This window comes from Taeniopygia guttata, chromosome 12 (assembly GCF_048771995.1).
Source record: "Taeniopygia guttata chromosome 12, bTaeGut7.mat, whole genome shotgun sequence".
NCBI classification, from domain to species: domain Eukaryota; kingdom Metazoa; phylum Chordata; class Aves; order Passeriformes; family Estrildidae; genus Taeniopygia; species Taeniopygia guttata.
The window spans coordinates 18,290,533-18,309,207 of record NC_133037.1 but is presented as its reverse complement, the minus strand read 5'-3'; the positions used below and the strand labels follow the sequence as shown (position 1 = coordinate 18,309,207).

Here is an 18,675-nt window from a genome sequence, read left to right as displayed (position 1 = left end):
TCCTGCCATGCTCCATCTCTCTGCTTCACCAGCTGTGTTTGACTGCCTCAGGTACCTCAAAACACCCAGGCACTGTGGTGGCTTCTGCAGGGTTCACTTCTGAGCTGGAAGGAAAACCTGAGTTCTGGGCTGGGCTGGCAGCTGTAGGACAGAGTTCCTGGCACGCTTGGATGTGTCTGAGTTTTGCTGAAACTGCCATCCAAACAAAGGCTCTCCAAAGTGCAGTGGCAGCATCTCCCAAGGACAGACCACATCCTCTGCAGGGCCTTTCTCAGCCTCCCAAACACTTCTGCCTCCCGTCATTAGCTCTTCACAGCTGGCAGAAAGAATTCTTCCATGCAGCATTTTTCTAGTGTGCAGTGCAGGATTTTCCAGAGGCAGCTGGAAAATTGTTGTTCTTTGAAGAGGGAGTTATGGAGAGGTGGCTGAATCAGGTAAATCCCAAAGAGTTGGGTGCTTGTCCTGTCTCCTTTCCAAGGACTGACTGCTCTGCTCCCGGGCAGGAGCTGGAGAAGGAAGATGGAACTGCCCTGGTGCAGGTTAGAGGATCAAAAGGTCTCTCCTCTTGGACTGATGGGACTGGTGAGAAGCTGAAACATTTCGACTTTTTGTCCTCAATTCTTGAAAAGTAAGTTGGATCTGATGGGAGCTCAGCTGCTGATTCCCACCTAGTAAGAGTTAAACAAAACTTTGAAGATGTGGAAAAGAGTTATGTTTATTGTCCAAAAATCACTGTGCATTTTAGGAAAATTTTGCTGCAATATTCCTTTATACCTAGACACTTTTTGTGGTAACACTGAAATCTGGATCTTTCTCTTGTTCTAGCTCCACTTTTTGAGCTATTCATGATTTTTAAATTTTCTTTACCGGCTAAATTTTGTTAAAGGTACCTCAGTAGAATTAATGACATCAGTTACCATTGCAGAAGTTTCCTGGGTATTTATTTTAAGTTAAATTTTTGTTGTTTGTGTCTCAGGAATGGCCTCACATAAAGGCTCTTCAAAAAATGATGGAAATTTAGAATGAGCCCTCAAGTGTTCCAGGCAAAAGAGAACCCAAACATAGGAGTTGGAGTAGGTTTGGAGTTGGAGTATATTTGGAGCTGTGCAAGGCAGCAGCAGTGCAGAACAGAGAAGTTAGTGAGTAATTTTTCCCCCTTTTAAAAAAAGTTGAATTGCAGGTAACTTGCAGTCTGTACCTATTGCAGGGAGATCACTTTGTCGTTGTTTCTGCATTGTATTTGTACACATGTTCCAGCAGTAAGAGAACTTCTAATTTAATAAATCCCTGAGTTGTACTGTTACAAACCAACCAGTGCTGTCTTCTAAAACTATCCTGTGAGTGTTGGAGCAAAGGTGGCCAAACATTAAAGGAGAATCCTGTGAGAAAAATGAGTAGGATCTGAGATGGTGTTAATTGATTTTACTGTACATTAGATTCAGATTTCAGTTCTGTGGGCTTGGCTTTGGACTGAGGTCTTTGGACTGCGTGTCTCTGGCATTCTTTCATACTTGTGAGTATGAAGGCTTCAGGAAGGGAAATTAATCTGTATCTGAATGTTTGTGCTTGGTGCAGGCTGTAATGGGACACTCCTTTGTGCATTTCACAGCTTATTACTGATTTCTTTCTTCTACTGTGAAATCTGTTCTCCTGGTTGATTCCATTTGCAAGTAACTGCCTGGTCCAAGGTTTATCTCTGAAAATCCTGTTTTGGTGAGGATAAATATAGAAAGTCTGACTTGTTTATATGTGAGATTATCCCATTTCTTTTCAGTGTTTTTTTTTTTTTTTTTTTTCAATGGTTTAGACTTAAAGGTGTTTCCTTTGAGGGAGGGTATTCATTCTGTTTCCCAGGAAACCATACCTGGTTCTGTGGCAGGAGTGATTCCTGCAAAAAACAAGGTTCTCTGCAAGTTTTGGGGTGGAGTGCTGAGCCAGTAAAGAAAAAGGCTGTTCAAAGGAACTGCGAAACACATAGCTGGTAAAGTGGGATGGAATGGGGTTTTATATTTAAATGACAGTCATTCAAGAGGCATTGGGCTGCTTGGAGTATTTTTTCATGTTCTGCATACTACAGATAATTGCCTGAGACTCAGAGCAAATTGCTGCTGCTTTCAGGTTTTATTAGGGGTTTTGTTTGTTTTTTTAGTGAATTTGTATTGCTTAATTCAGAGTTAAGGAACTCTCAGGATTTTTCTCCCTGAATGTATATAATCACATTTTGAAATACCACGTTAAATTGTAGCTTTCCCACCTCGCAGTAACAGAATTAAAGTGTGGAAGGAGATACTTTGCAGGAAATTATACTCATCATGTGGAGCAGATATTCTGTATCAGTGGGTTAGAAACCCTTAAGCAGCCTTTAACAAAAGCAGCTGCCCTCTTTCAGACCTAGTGAATAAAGGCAGTAGAAGATGTTGGAAAACAAATATCATAAAGATGCTGAAAATGTTCAAATCATATCAGAATTAGGCTGCAGAAACTAGAGCTTGCTCTTCAGCAGGCATTGTGTTTGTGTGAAGGAGAGGGGATGCTTGTTCTTTGTGTGAGTGAAACTCCTCTGGAGCTCCAGTTGAAGCCAGCGCTGCGGTTCTGCCAAAGGGAGTGAGCAGCGTCTGCGATTCCTTGCCTTGGAGGTACAGTAATGCTTTTGGCAGCATTCCTGAGGGCTCTGCAGGCTGGAAGTGAGTGCAGGCAGCGCTGTCCCCTTCGTGGGCCTCTTTTTTCCCTTTTCCTGCAGCAGCTGGCAGAGGCCGCCTGTTGCTGTGAATTCCCCTCTGGCGGTGCCAGCCAGCAGAACAGCCCGGGCTGAAGGATCTGTGGCACAAAACCCTGGCACAAAACCCTGGCAAAGGGGGCACTACCCAGCCCGGGGTGCTCGCTGCCATGGCTGTGCCTTTGGTGACAGCCACCCCAGCACACGATGCTTGGTAAGCGCTCTGATCCACTGGGGAGCAGCTGGAGAAGCGTGGCTGGTGTTTAAGGGTTGGAGACGTTCACTGGAGCTTGGGATCGTGTCTCATTTTGCTGAAATGAAGCTGGGATAGCTGTGTGAGCAGGGAGTGGGGGTGGTGGGCATGGATCCATGTGCTTGGGTCTGCTCTGGGCTCACCCATGGGAATTGCTGGATTTTAAACACTGGGATTGCTCTGGCATTGCCTCCGCTCCTCAGGGACTCAGGCTTGGTAAAATATGCTGATTTTTAAGACAAGGATTGGAGACATTCACTGGAGGTTGGGATCATGTCTATTTTGCTAAAATGAAGCTGGGATAGCTGTGTGAGCAGGGAGTGGGGGTGGTGGGCATGGATCCATGTGCCTGGCTCTGCTCTGGGCTCACCCATGGGAATTGCTGGATTTTAAATACTGAGATTGCTCTGGCATCGTCCTCACTGCTCATGGACACAGGCTTGGTAAAATATGCTGATTTTTAAGACAAGGACTGGAGACATTCACTGGAGGTTGGGATCATGTCCCATTTTCCTGCAATGAAGCTGGAAGTAGCTCAGATAGCTGTGTGAGTAGGGAATGGGGGTGGTGGGCATGGATCCATGTGCCTGGCTCTGCTCTGGGCTCACCCATGGGAATTGCTGGGTTTTAAACCCTGGAATTGCTCTGGCATCGTCCTCACTGCTCATGGACTTATGGTTGGTTAAATATGCTGATTTTTAAGGCAAACTGGAGTCCAGGGATGGCAAAGCTGTTTGAACAGCTGGATTTGTTGGTAGTATATATTTTTAAGTTCTTTTTCAAGCTTGGTCAGAAATCCTTCTTTGTGATTTTGGATCCTTATGTTTGACTTGAGAGATGCATCTCTTGTCCATAGTGTGGGGATTGTTTGAGCTTTTGGAGTTCAGTGAAATTTGATTATCTTCACACACTTATCTTGTGATTGCCCCTTCAGATAAAGCCTTTAATAGCAACACAAGAATCACCATGATGATGATGATAACAACAAATTTTCTATAGAAAATTATTTTTTAAGTGACGCTCTAAATTAAATTACTTAATGACATGAAATTGATGAATGCCCTGTAAATAATCTTACAATTGCCTGACAAATCTGTAGGATTTGCTATTTATATGTGAACAGGAGGGACTCACAAATGCTGCTGTATTTTCACAAGGACAGAGCTTTCATGGTACTGTCCTACATGGTGCTGGTTCATTTCCAGAAGAAATATCTGATGTGGAAGTAGAAACTTCAGGTGTTTTTCATGTTTTCTGGAGACTGTGTGAGTTGAAGGTGGATGAATTGAAGAGAGGATTTTTAGGGAGTGGATTATAACCAGTTCCCTGCCTGGAAGAGGAGTTGTTCTAATTTAGGAAGAGAGAATTATTTGCCTACAGAAGGGCTTGGGGTGTGGTCGGCTGAGATTGCTGAGATAACTCAATAATTTTAGGTTTCTTTAGGGAAGGTCTGCCTGCTGGGCTTGTTCCTGGAGACAAGCTGCTCCCATTGCCCAGTTTTTTGGTCCAAAAGTCTTCAGGGAAAATTTTTGATGGGTTTTTTTGTGTTATAATTTTTGTCAGGATTGGGTTTTTATTGGGGTTTTTTTGTTGTTGTTGTTGTTGCAGGTTTGGTGTTTTTTTGGCAGAAAAATTGCCTGTTCAGCACCATTTAGGGCTATGAGTCTTCATTTAAGGTGAGGATGAGTGAAATAAGTGCTGTTGTGTAAAATGAAAAGTTTATTTTGCTTGGGAATTTCAGTAAGTTTGTTCATCAGTGGTCACTTGACAGGCCCACGCCCCCAGTAAATGCAGCACTAAGTTGTTGAAAAGGGAGTTCTAAGACGTGTTTTGTTTCATTTCATAAGCGTTTTTTGGGGAGTAAACAAAACTTTTGCTTTGAAAAAAACAGCTTATGCTTACTAAAACAGAACAGAATAATTCTGGCTAGAATAATTCTATGTGAGGCAGTGAGAAGTAGGAATCTCCTGGAGCTCTTGGTGGTTTTGCAGTTTCCAAATTGTAATTTCAGTTGTAGTAGCCCAGCTAATATTCAGCTGAATAGTGAGAATTTGGCTTGCAGCCACCAGAGGTTCTGCACAGCAGCACCAAGAAGGAGCATTTGCTGAGCAGTGATTTCAGCCGTGGTTTTTGGGGTTGCTGTTTCCCAGGATATCCCAGGCTTTGTCCAGGCTGTGTGTGAGGTTCCTGCCTGCGTGCTCAGGGCTGGGCTGGGATCATTCCTATGTCCAGGAGCTGTTTCCATGCTGTAATCCAAGAGGAGCTACTGTAGGTTAAATATAGAGCCCCTTGTGCTGCCATTAACTCACATTTGCATCAGTCATTAGCTCACAGTGCTGCAATTCCAAACTTTCCTGCCGAGGCTGCTCCTGCCATTGAATTCTGCCGGAACTGAGCTGGGACAGTGCTGGGACAGTGATTCCTGGGGAATTGTGAGCTGCTGCTCAAATCCAGCTTGGACAATGGGCTTGGGGAACACACAGGACCAACTGTGAAACCTCCAGGGTTGGATTTTACGGTGGATTCTCCTAATCTGCGGCTGCTAATTTGTAATTAGTGAAGAGGACCAAGGGGGTGCAAAGGGTTACAGATTGTATTGTTGTGCTGTTGGCTCTTCCTTCCCCAGGCTGCCAGGGGAATTTGGCACAGAATCCCTGTGTCCTCAGCTTCCCAAGTCACTGGTTGCCTGGCATTGTGTTAACCCATCTTCTACCACCATAAATGAGCTGAGATTTGATTCAGGAGCAATAATTTCTGTACAGCCAAGTGACTCTTGAGCCAAGCTGGGGAATAGCACAGAAGAATTGTGAGTAGTTCAGCCAAGGTGCTGTTCCTGAATGCAGCAGAGATCTGGATCCTCATCTCCAGAAAGGAGGTGACTTTTAGCTCTTATTGACTGGGCCCACAAAGATGACAAAGATACAGGTTTTGTTTGAAGAAAGTATTACTGGAATAAAAACTTGCTGAAGAGATGAACTTGGGGGTGGCTGCAAGATGATGAGAAGGGAGCAATGACTTTGTCTCTCTCCTAATTCAAGAGTCCGGCCTAGGGCAATTCAAGCCACTGGATTTTAGGTTGAAAAGAAACAAAAAGAGCCCGTGAAGAAAAGGTACTTTAAAAAGTATTTAGTTTAAAGCCTGGAATCCATGACCATGGGATGTTGAGGCTAAATGATTTAGGATCACCATGGGACATCCCCACACCCCATTTTGGAGCTTTAGGAGATCCTTATTTCCCTTGATTGGCAGGGCTTTTTTCCTTCAGTCTTGCTTGTGGAGAGATTTCCTCAGAGGTTGAAATAAGCAGTAGCTTTTTGGACTTGTAACTTACTTCAGCATTGACTATTGATTCCTTTTCTGTCTCTGCCTTTCATCAGAGCCTTTTTAAAGGTTATTTCTGCATATTAATTTGCCATGATAGGCTTTAAAAAGCGGGGGAAAAGCCACCTTGAATTTCACACACTTACAGACAGGGCACAGAGGGCGTTTCACTGGTACTCAAGAATGGTCCAAAGACAGGTTGTTATTTTTATTTGCTGTGGAGCCAGTGGTCTCCTGGTGCTTTTGCAACTGGAAATTGCTGGTTCCCACTGCAGTGTGTGAGCTCTTTCTGCTGACTCCGGGCTGCTGGGGATGCCCACATTCACCTGGTGATGAGAGAAGTACTTTTCCCTTCAGTCACTGGTTTGCCTTTAATGACAATTCTGTTGTAGTATGGAAACTGAAATCCCTCATCCACAGATACAAACCCAGCTTTCTTTTCATTGCAGTGAATGATGGGCTCATTATGTGAGCACATCTACAGGGATTTACTGTTCAGGAGTAGCTGGAAATTAGTCTTTTGAAAGAGCACTTGTAAATAAATGGTTCTGAGATGAGTGCAGTGTAGTTTGCTTTTATTTCATTTTCTCTCTGAACATTTTGCTTTCTGCCTTGCTTCCCTGCATTTTTGCTAGTATCACCCATGTCTTTTCAGTAAAATAAACTTTTCTTGGGCTTCAACAATGCTTAGAGAATATTGCCGTGTTAGATGGAGTGGGATTAATAGTATGGTAAAGAGGAGGAGTCTGAGGTTTGCAAATTTGTTTCTTGGTGCATATGCATGAGTAGCTGAGGAAATTCTAGGCTGAAGAGAGATGCTGGTTGGCAAAGCTGGCGGGTGTGGAGGGTTGGCTTCTCTTGGGATATCCCGCTGGGGGTTCCACCTGGCAAAGCGCATTCCTGCCAGGGCTGATGGAATGCTGCATGTCTCGGGACAGCCTGGAACCACACGAATCCCTTTTCCCTGTTTGCTCCCTGCCAGAACCAAGACTGCCAACGGGGACTACCGGAAGGAGCACCGGGAGCGGAGCCGCAGCCCCATCGAGCGGGCGGCTGCCCCCACCATGAGCCTCCACGCCAACCACATGTACGCCTCCATCCCCAGCCTGAGCATGGAGCAGCCCCTAGCACTGACCAAAAACAGCGTGGATGCAGCCAGGACAGTCGGCATCTCCCCCAGCCTGAGCAGCGTGGAGCGGCAGCAGGTACGGTGCCCGCACCGGCTGCTCCTCGGGCAGCACGGGGTTAAAGTGCACCCGACTGGCACAGCTCTCCCGAGAGCCACTGCAACATTCCCGAGCTTGGGAATGCAGCAGTTGTGTCTGGGAATATTTGGGAATGCAGGAGCTGTATTTGGGAATATTTGGGAATGCAGGAGTTGTATTTGGGAATGTTTGGGAATGCAGGAGTTGTATTTGGGAATATTTGGGAATGCAGGAGCTGTATTTGGGAATATTTGGGAATGCATGAGTTGTATTTGGGAATATTTGGGAATGCATGAGTTGTACTTGGGAATATTTGGGAATGCAGGAGCTGTATTTGGGAATATTTGGGAATGCATGAGTTGTATTTGGGAATATTTGGGAATGCATGAGTTGTATTTGGGAATGCAGTACTTATTTGGGAATGCATGCACTGTATTTGGGACTGCATGATTTGTATTTGGGAATATTTGGGAATGCATGCATTGTATTTGGGAATGCAGGAGTTCTTAGTTGAGAATGCATACACTGTATTTGGGAATGCATGATTTTTATTTGGGAATGTTTGAGTTTTTATTTGGGAATGCATGTGTTGTATTTGGGAATGTGTGAGTTTTTATTTGGGAATGCAGGATTTGTATTTGGGAATGCGTGAATTTTTATTTGGGAATGCACGAGTTTTATTTGGGAATTAATTAGATACATTTGGGAATGTGTGGGTTTTATTTGGGAATGCATGAGTTTTTATTTGGGAATGCGTGAGTTTTTATTTGGGAATAGCTGTGTTTTAACTGGGAATTCGGAGTGTGGCTGGCTCAGGGAGGCCCCAGCACTGGCTGGGCAGTGCCTGGGGACATCCCCTGTGCCCCTCCTGGTGGTCCTGTGTGCTCCCCTCTCTCTGTCCCCGCTTTCTCCACCCTCAAGAAGGGGTACAGCACAGAAGGGACAGTTGGACACTGGGTGATGTTAGTTGATTTAACCAGCCAGAAGCACTTGCTGTGTTGTTCAGAGCAGTGCTGAATCACTTTCCTAAAGCCAAGTCATCATTTTTTATTATTTTATGCTTGATTTCCATGTGCTGGAGGGTTGTTAAGGTTTTTTTTTTTTTTGTTGGTTGTTCTTTGCTCTGCCATCTTGCACATGGCATTTGTTTTGCTGCAGAAGTGCTGAAGCTGAGCCATTTCTGTAGGCAAGAACAGTTTTCTTATGTGTCAGACTCACTTTTATCCCTCCTACAAGTGGAGACACAAAGCAGGAGAATTGAGCTGTGATGAGCTGCAGCACTGAGAAATTAAACTGGCCCATGTACCCAAGCTCTTAATTCCTTGGATCCCTCTGTGTTCTCCTGGATATTTTGAACCAGATTGCAGTCATTTTTCTTCGGAAAACAGGATGTTGTGCCTTGCTGAGAGCACAGAGTAGAAATCATACAAAATAAAAAGTGTACTGAAAAAAATCCTAGTTTGATGATTCCTTGTTTTGGGGATTTTTAAAAAATTTTAACTTTGAATGAGATTTCATCTCACTCTCTAATAAAACAGGTAGGAGAAGAATATTTTATTTGCAGCAGGACAGGGTTACTCAGCTGCTGTAGTTAGTGATTGTTACTAAATTCTCAGTTTATCTCAGTATTTCTATAAAACTTTCTATAATCTGTGCACACACAACCATAGCAGAGGATTCTGCAAGGTGCCTTGCTGGGCTATTCAAGGTGTTGGCACGTGCATTTCTGAGATATTATTACCTGTCCCTCTCTACTTCCCACCTCCCGCATGTCCAAAATACTCTTCTGAAGGGAATTAAATACATGCCTTTCTCAAAAACCACTTCAGAGAGGCACAAAATCCTGGCCCATATAGAAAATAATTACTCCCACATGTGAACTGTTTACAGAAAAATCAAATTAATTCTTCTGTTTTTCTTTCTTTATTTTTTTCTACTTTGCTGCCAGTGCAGTAAGATGTAAATAACTTCACTGCTGTTTTGTCCTGGCAAAAACCATTTTAAACTTCCCTAGAAAGCTCAGCTCTTTTACTTTACTGGCTTTGCTCTTACTCTGCCCAAGTACCACCAAAGAAGGGAGATTCCCTCCCTCCTCCCTGACCTTGTATGGGGGTAGGTGATTTTTTTATGGGTAAAATTTTGTAAAATGGTCAAGAAATTACATTACGTAAGTTCTGTTAATCTTTTGAACACTTACTACTTAATGTGCAGTTAGTATAATGGACTCCTTGCATCATCAAATATATGGAATTTATTCCAATACCTGTGTTATTTCCCTTCAGCCCCTGGAGAAACTGGGGCATTTTTTCTCCCAGGGCCTTGTGTAAATGTCCGTAGTAAACAACTATGAAAAGAGTATTTTATGGTTACACTTAAAGTACAGATAGTGGAGTTCTAATCTAATGTAATGTAGCTGTGAATAGACATTTTGGGGAATTTGCATGTGCTGAGAATGACAGTGAAGTTAATTAAGTATTAAGTATAAATTAATTCACCTGCTGGAAAGGCAGGTGAAGTCCAACAAGAAAGGTTTTGTGGTCTAGACTGGTTCAGAGTTCTTCATATTTATTGTAGACCCCATGGGATTAGGATGCACTGTGGAATACAGAGGTAGGGCTAGGAAAACTCAATTTCTGAATAAAAATTAACAACAAGACAACACATACCTGGAAAATCTGCAAACCCCTTCTATGTGTGGCCATAGAATGAAACAGACATTTAATGCATTGGCATTTAGTGCTGCATACAGAACTCAGTGAAGCTGACACAGTCACTGTAAAATCCCCTCAAAGATTTGCTTTCACACTGCTTTTTTTCTGTTCACTGAAATAACCGCTATGGAAATGTAGTGGATTTTAAAAATGGATTTTTATTTTAAATCAAAGAAACAGCTGAATATTTAGGGATTTAATATGAACTGGATAGTTTATGGGTTTAATTGCTGTGGCCGTGAAGTTGCAACAATCAGTGTAAAATTATTTTCAAGATTTGCTTTCACAACGCCCTTTTTCTGTTCACTTACATAGGAACCATTGTGGAAACGTGATGTGGATTTTTATTTTTAATCTAACAAACAGCTGAATATTCAGGGGGTTAATTTGCAGTGGGTTGAGCTGTGCCACTGTGCTTGTGTCCCCTCAGAACCGTCCCTCTGTGATCACCTGTGCTTCTGCCAACAACCGCAACTGCAACCTGTCCCACTGCCCCATCGCCCACAGCGCCTGCTCCGGGGCTGCCTACAGGAGACCCTCCAGCTGTAAGTGCCTGCCCTTGGGAGCGACAGGGCTCTGCTGAGGGAGGCAGCAGCCCCCCTGAAATGGAAAATACAAACCCCCTCCCTCCGAATTATTGTAGGTTTGAATATAAGGGGCTCTCAGGCAAAGATATGGGAATAGGAATAACAGTTCTTCACTCGGAAAATTAAAATAGAATGCAGAAATACAAAACAGCACTGGCAGAGTCAGAGCATGCCTGGCAGCCTGTGGGGCAGGGAGGTGGCAGCAGCCCCATCCCAGGGTGGCTCAGCCCTCCTGCAGTGCCAGCTGTGCTTCTGCTGGAGCAGGATCCTGCACAAGGGGGGAGTTTTCCTCTGGAGCTCCAGGGCTGGGGGAGATGGGCCTGGGCTCCTCTGGGAATGCAGTGGGGAAGAAAGCTGCTCCTCTGGGAATGCAGTGGGGAAGAAAGCTGCTCCTCTGGGAATGCAGTGGGAAGAAAGCTGCTCCTCTGGGAATGCAGGGGGCAAAGGCTGCTGTGCTGTTCCCAGGTCAGATTGTATCCAGGTAGGAATGTTTGGCTCCTCCCCTGGGCAGAGCATCTCCCCATGGATGATGGAATTTTCTCAGCCATGCAGGGACACTCATTGGCCATCAACAGAAGGTAATTAATAATTAATGGCCCATGAACAGAAGGGATCTCCTGGAGGGAGGATTGGTTGTGAGAGAGATAAAGAAAACTGCCCAAAGAACAGCAGAGAACTGCCCCAGCTCTGACAGATGGGAATGGAGCACACACCCCCAGCCACATCTGGCATTGCACCCTGGGGCAGTGCCACCCTCCAGCCTGCCCTCACTGGGGTCCCAGCAGAGCAGAAGGGTCCCCACTGTGCCCATACTGACAAGAAGAAAAGGAAGTGAAGTGATGGACAGCCCTTTGTCTCCTCCTGTGCCACAGCTGGGGGCACTGCTGCAGAACTAGGGAGAGAGAGGTGTTCTTGTTTTGAAAAGCTTATTTAGAAAAAAAACCCAAAAAACCAAGCATCCCACACAGACAAATAAGTCATTATGTTTATTTTAATCCAGCTGACAACCAGCAGCCAGGGCCAGCAGATCCCCCCACGCTCTTTTTTAGGAGCTGTAGTTTCCCCTGCTCTCTGAATGGCCAGGAGACTCTTGTGATTCAGCTGCAGTCGCAGAAATCTTTCCTGCAGCCACAAATAGCCTTCCAAAGCCCGGACCCTCCACCCTGCTCTGCATGGATAACACAAAAACCTTTGGAGGGCAGTTGCTACAGCAACCCAAGCAGGGAGCTTTAGCTTTGTGCCTTCTGTGCAATTAGCACTGCTCATGAAATCTGCTCAGGCAGTCCTTGCTGGGAAAGCTGGGCTGTGTCTGTTCACTCTCGCTGCACAGAAAGCACAGGGGGAGCTCAGCCCTTCCCCTGCAAGTCCTTTACCTGCTGGGACAGAGCTTTAACCTGCAGCACTGCCAAAAGCTCAGGGCAGTGGGGCTCCAGCAGCCAGGATGTGTCCCTGGAACAATACCAGCATGATGTAGGCAGCAACCTAAAGCCCATAGCAGGGTAATCATTAGTATTTTGTTATTAATAGTAATTTAGAATTATTTTTATAAAGATCAGTGTACTGTTGGTAACTAGAATTGGGACCTGAAGGAGACCTTTAGACTCTTTGAGAAATCAATCATTGGGGAGCTCAGATTTTACAAGTTTTCTTAGAACTGGTGCTGCTGGTCCCAGGAGGGCTGCTCCAGTGGGCATGGGAACAGGGCTGGATGTTTCCAAAAAAGATCTGTCTCCTGTCAGGTGAAGAGGTGTCTGTGCATGACACTCAGGTTTATTTTAGGAGCAATCAAGCATTGCTTTAGGATCAAGCAGGGGGGCTGTGCCATGGATCCCAACAGTTCCAAGTAGTTTTGGAAAGACAATTCTTACTGAGACACACAAATACTGATTCTAAATTGTAGAACTGCAGTGCTCTTATATTTAGTCTGAGGAATTACTATAGTTCTTGTTCAAAACCTGCCTTTTAAAGCTTTTGTAATAGTCTTACAGCACTTACTGCAGTACTCCTGATTCATTTAGTTCTGACTGCTCGCAGCACAAGTGTGTGGAGTAAGATGAAACCCTGAGCCCAGCTTCTGGCATGCTGCAGTTTAGGATGAGATCTCCTCACACCTGACTGATATCAGCAGGCTTGAGAGCTGATTCTAAACAATTCTTTGCATCATTAACTTAATTTAAGCCTAAATATAAGTTCTATGTGTTTGTTTTGGGAGAAGGTTTCCATAGAATTGGAGCTGGAGCTGTTATTTGCCTGAGGGAGAAATACAATTACATATAAATGCTCACCTGTTCCAGGTCACAGAAATGCAAAAATATTTAATTGCATTGGTTTTTTTTTTCATTTTAACTCCTTCCTTCCCAACTTCTTGCCCAGCCCTTTCACTCCCAGGTCTGTAAGGGTGTGAGGAAGGCCATCTTAGTGACAGGGACTTGTAGTGACAGAGCATTAAGCCACAGGGGAGATGCTTTGGGGGCTGGAGCCCCTCTGCTCTGGAGACAGGCTAGGAGAGATGGGGGAGTGTTCAGCCTGGACAGGACAAGGCCCTGGGGAGAACTTAGAGCCCCTTCCAATTCCTAAAATTCTCCAGGGGAGCTGGAGAGGGACTGGGGACAAGGACCTGGAGCAATGGGATAAGGGGAATGGCTTCCCATGCCCCAGAGGGCAGGGATGGCTGGGATTTTGGGAAGAAATTCCTCCCTGGCAGGGTGGGCAGCCCTGGCACAGGTGCCCAGAGCAGCTGTGGCTGCCCCTGGAGGCCAGGCTGGACAGGGCTGGAGCAGCCTGGGACAGGGGGAGGTGTCCCTGCCATGGCAGGAGTTGGAATGAATGGGATGAGCATTAAGATCCTTCCAAAGCCAAGCCATTGCAGGATGTGTGGGAGCAGGCAGGATGGATGCAGGCTGTGATGCAGTGCCAGGGTGTGACGTGCCCCTCTGCTCCTGTCCCCACAGCCACCGCCGCGTGTGACCCGGTGGTGGAGGAGCACTTCCGCAGGAGCCTGGGCAAGAACTACAAGGAGCCCGAGCCGGTGGCCAACTCGGTGTCCATCACGGGCTCGGTGGATGACCACTTTGCCAAAGCACTGGGGGACACGTGGCTGCAGATCAAGGCTGCCAAGGACGGCGTGGGCAGCAGCCCCGAGTCGGCGTCGCGGCGGGGCCAGGCGTCCCCTTCCTCCCACATGGTCAGCCACAGTCACTCGCCCTCCGTGGCCTCCTGAGGACAGCACCTTCCCGCTGGGAACCTGCATGCCTTGACTGAGCTTGGAACAAGTGCTTCAGTAGTGCTGGGGGAGGGGAGGTTAGTTTTCAACACATGGTTTTGTGTACTCACTTTGTTGTTTTTTTGGTTTTGTTTTTGTTTTTTTTTTGTAAAAGGGTGCCCTTAAAGACGATAGCAGGAACTATTTCATAAAGATTCATATGATGTAGCATCCTTTTCTTCCTGCCTCAATTACCAAAGAAACCTCTGATGCAAATCTGCTGCCCCTTAAAAAAATAATGCACACTAATCCACAAAAGCCATTACACTTAGTTGGTTGATCCAAGTGCTTTTTCGCTTTTCTTAGCTTCTCAAGACTAGAATTTGTCTGGTTTGCTTACGTTGCCTTTTTTTTTTTCCCTCTGTGAAGTAATTTTGTATGTATATACTTGAAAAGAACTGTCATGTATGATTTGCACTATTGGAGGAGGACTGAAGTTGCACAGCAACTTTCTGGAAGAGGCTAATATTTTGAGGGCAAACTGCTGAAAAAAGGGTTTAAGGATGACATTTCTATCAGTTTGATTTTTCTTAGAGCAAAACAGCTTTGGAAGGGGAAGTCTCATACAGGTTATAGGTCTTTCTCTCTTTAGATTTCAGGTGCTTAGTGCTTGCAACTGGACTGCATAATTTACAGAACACGGGCATTTTTTCCTAAACACTGCAGTTTGTTAGAATAGAGCTGAGGTTTGAGGGTTCCATAGTGCTTAACAATGCATGTTTTATGAAAAATAGCTGGTATCTATTAATGTATAGACAGTAAGAATCATAATACTTATTAGCTTCTCTTCAGAATTAGTTTATTTTTGTCAGTAACAGCCCTAGATATACTTACTGCTGGTACAGTTGTACTCTATGATATTTGTATTTGCTATTCACTTTAAGTGGCAGCAGCACCAAGGGCAGCTCAGGACAGGCCTCGTGCAGCACTGCTGCTTCACAGGGATCTGCTTCCCAAACTCCAGTCTGTGTAATCCACCCTGAACTAGCTGCAGGAACTGCTACCCTTACGGATCTTGGCTGGACAACAGATTGTTACAGTTTGTGAAAGATGATCTTTCAGTTTGTTTATTTTATTTGGGTTTTTTTAAGCCTATCCATCAGCCTACGCCAAGTCGCAGCATACATTCCTCCAGTAGATTTTATACAGGTATTACTGCATTTATTATCATTTGCTATATTAATAGCTACTAACTAGAAATTAGGCAGTAGAGGCAGGCATAAAACCACAGCTGTGCTAGTGCTAAGAGCTTCTCTTCTTCTTGTTAAGTGTAACTACTCTCCCCAGAACATTCCATCTTCCCAGGACAGTTGCAGCCAGGGCTTGGTTTTTATGCTGGGCTCCCTGAAAGGATGGGCTCAGTGTAGGAAGTGAGAACTGGTTGGAAGATGAACTCCACGTGATGTATTATGGACTGTGTTACAGTATTGGGTCCATTGTGGCTTTTATTTTATGCTTTTTGTTTTTTGTTTTTTGTTTTTTTTTTTAAAGTTAAGCTATTTAATTTGGAAAAGGTGCAGGGTAGAAAGAGATCGGGAGATTGGCTCTTACTCTTGGTGAGAAGGTGGCTGCTCAGTTTTCTTTAAAAAAATGAAAAAAAAAACACAAAAAAAACCAACCCAACACCTAAGCCCCCCAGTTTTACACATTTCACTACCATCTTACTGGGTAGTCAACGCTTCCTTGCTTTGGCATTCAGTACCCTACTCTCTGTAGGAAGATTGTTAAAAGAACACTTTTTTATATAGGTAACTTTAAGACCATCGTTACGCTGTGCGTAAAGAATGTACAGAGAAATTTGTAGGTATTTTTTGAGGAACAATTAATTTGTTAATGATATGTAGCTATTTAATTTTTCCCTTTCCTTTATTGTAATCATTCTTTTTTTTTTTGTTCGTTTGTTTGGAGAAAAAAGTTGATCTTTTTTTTTTGTTGTAGATTTGTCTGTAATACAGTAAAAAGTGCAGGAACACAGTTATTCTATGAGGACACTGCATTAGCATTAATAGCCACTCGTTTGTTATTGCTACAGGCTACTGAGCAGTATAACAGTCAATACTAATACTGTAGATGGACTCTGTGGAAAATGTGACTCCTCTATTTCTTTGTAAACACAAATAAGATAATGTTTTTAAAGCTAATATTTTCAATAATAGCTGTTTTACAAGGTTACATTTACTTATCTGAGATAGGTAAATGGATTTGAGGGCAATAAAGATTTAATGTGCTACATCCAGTAAAACAGATACTGGGCACAACAATGTCACGAAAGCCAAAGGGTTGGGGGGAGGTGGAAGGACACTAAACTGAACTCACCATCACGAGACGTGGTGAAGTTTCTTCACAGAGCCAGGTTATCTACAGTTCAGTTTGAAAGATTCTCTCTGTGTTTGTAAATCTGTAATATACCATTCTTTTGTGGCCTTGTTTCACCTGGAAAAAAAAAAAAAAAGGTTTGGCAGGCCATCTTTTTTTTTTGTACTTAAAAGTAGCCTTAAAGAACAATAAAGTGCTCTTAAATCACAGGTGTGTTCCTAAGCCTCTGTATTGCTTGGTGGGAGAGGAATTGGTGTGTGTGAGGCAGAAGCAAACCTCTGGCCACATCCTGCCTTCCTTCTTTTCAAGCATCTCTACCTTTTTTAGGACCATAACCCCTCTGGTGGGGCTGCCACAGCCTCAGTCTGGAGTTCAGGAGGCTTTTCCCTACAAGAGTTTGTCCAGAAATCCTTTACAGCAATAAAAACCCTGCTGGGCCGTGAGGAACTCACCAGGACAGGGACTGGTTTGGAAAGCACCAGCTGGTGCTGCATTTCTGTTCCTGAAAAAACCAATTTTGTGGCATTTTGTTTGTCCCTCAGCTTCTTCAAGGAATCCCAGCTGAATTTCAAATGTCGATGTCCACCAGGTGAGCAGCATCCCAATGGCACTGGAGATGGTTAATCCTTAAAAGGTAGCTGTGATTACCTGAGTTTGAGAAAACCCCATGAACCAGGCAAGAAAGGGGGCTCCAAAAAGAAAAAAAAAACCTAAAAGGAGTGAGACACGAAGTTCATGTTAGCTCAGCAGGGCCTGGAGGGTTTGGGAACATGGCTCAGGGTGAGGGAGATGCCATGGGAGCACTTTGGGAGGATTGGCTGAACACATCTGAGCATATCCCTGCCCAGGCCCCGGGGCAGAGGCCAGGTCCTGCTGGGAGCTGTGTGGGAGGCAGGACAAGGACAGCGCTCCCAGGGAAGCTGCTGTCCCTGCAGGGAAGAGGGAGAACGTCCCTGTGCCACCACCACTGCTGCCTGCCAGCTCAGGAACTCACTGCAAACTCCATTTCCTGCATGGCACGAGGGTTTTCAGACTGGCACCACGGCCTGGGGAAGCCAGCCCAGGCAGACGGGATTTCAGAAGTGATTTGTAGTGGCATCTTCTGTGAGCTGAGTGAGAGGCACCTTCCAGCTGTGCCTTCAGCCCTCCACACACAGCTCTGCTGGTGTCAGCCCAGCCACCATGGCAGGGAGCAGAGCACAAACACCCTCAGGGAGCGCAGCTCTGGGAGTGCCTCTCCTGGGATGCATTTCAGGCTGGGCTGGGTGTGGGAATCGCCTTTGCAGACAAAGCCAGAGGTCAGTGAGAGCTGGGCAGTGCTGCTGTGGGGGCACCTGGGCCCCACTGTGAGGACACTGGGCTCCAGGACAGTTTGGGTGGATGGAGATGAGAGATCTCTGGAGGCTGCCCTTAGAATATCTGGTTTATTAGAGAGGGTGAAAGGCCCTGCTTGGAGTCACCAGACCTGACCCGTGGCAGGCCCGAGGGCGTGGGGGAAGGGAGAGGCAAGGGGTAGAGGGAGATAAGAGAGGATCCCAAGAGGATGTTCCAGGAGAGGGGCAGTTCCAAGAGAAGGGAAGTTCCAAGAGAGCGTCTGGCTCCTCAGGGACTCCTTGTCAGGGGCTTCAAGGTGGGCTGGAACAAGACTCAGGCCAACGGGGTCACAGACTCCTGATGCTTCAGGGGAGGGTTACAGGTGTGGGATGAACCATACATTGGGGTGAGATCCAACAGTCCATTTGACCCTTGGACCTACCTGTAGGTAAGGGCATTGTTCAACCAGAAGGGGGGATTGTCTTCATCCTGCCTGTGCTGTTCAGTAACTAAGGTTTGGTATCTCAAAACTTGTTACCATGTCAATCTCTGTATTTTCTAAACCTTTTGCCGGGCAATCCTATTTATAAGGCTTTCCTGTTTCACTTTCCCAACAGCCCACGGCTGTGGCAGTGCCCCTGGCCAGTGAGCACAGCGAGCCCTGGGCTGCCCTGCTGGGCTGGGGGACCTCAGGGCTGGCAGTGGCACTGCTCGGGCTCCCTGTGAGTGGGGATTTCGGTGCCCAAGCACTGCCACCAGCTCGTGCTCTCACCGTGACCGTGGGCAGCGCCCACAGAAACATCCCCAGAGCTATTTGTGCATCCCCAGGCTGGCACGCTCAGGCTCGGCCCACGGGACTGTTCACACTATCTTTAGATCCTCCTTGAAACCTAAAGCCCTGTGCACGCTCCTGATCGTGTCCTCTGGCACGGACACAGCCCCAGGTGTGTTCCCAGGTCTCTTCCCGTAGCAGACAGTGATTCCACAGCT

The 18,675-nt window shown here is 45.6% G+C and overlaps 1 protein-coding gene across 3 annotated transcripts in view; it reads left to right on the top strand.

Moving 5' to 3' along the window:
* Positions 1-16,580, top strand: part of VGLL4 (vestigial like family member 4) — a 78,533-nt gene extending 61,953 nt beyond the window's left edge. For all 3 annotated transcript variants that reach the window (XM_030283328.4, XM_030283329.4, XM_002187365.7), the window contains 3 exons: positions 7,273-7,495; positions 10,637-10,751; positions 13,745-16,580. In XM_030283328.4, the coding sequence (XP_030139188.4) occupies positions 7,273-7,495; positions 10,637-10,751; positions 13,745-14,013 (607 nt within the window). In that variant the 3' untranslated portion in view covers positions 14,014-16,580. The remainder of the gene's footprint in view (positions 1-7,272; positions 7,496-10,636; positions 10,752-13,744) is intronic.
* Positions 16,581-18,675: the final 2,095 nt, after the last annotated feature.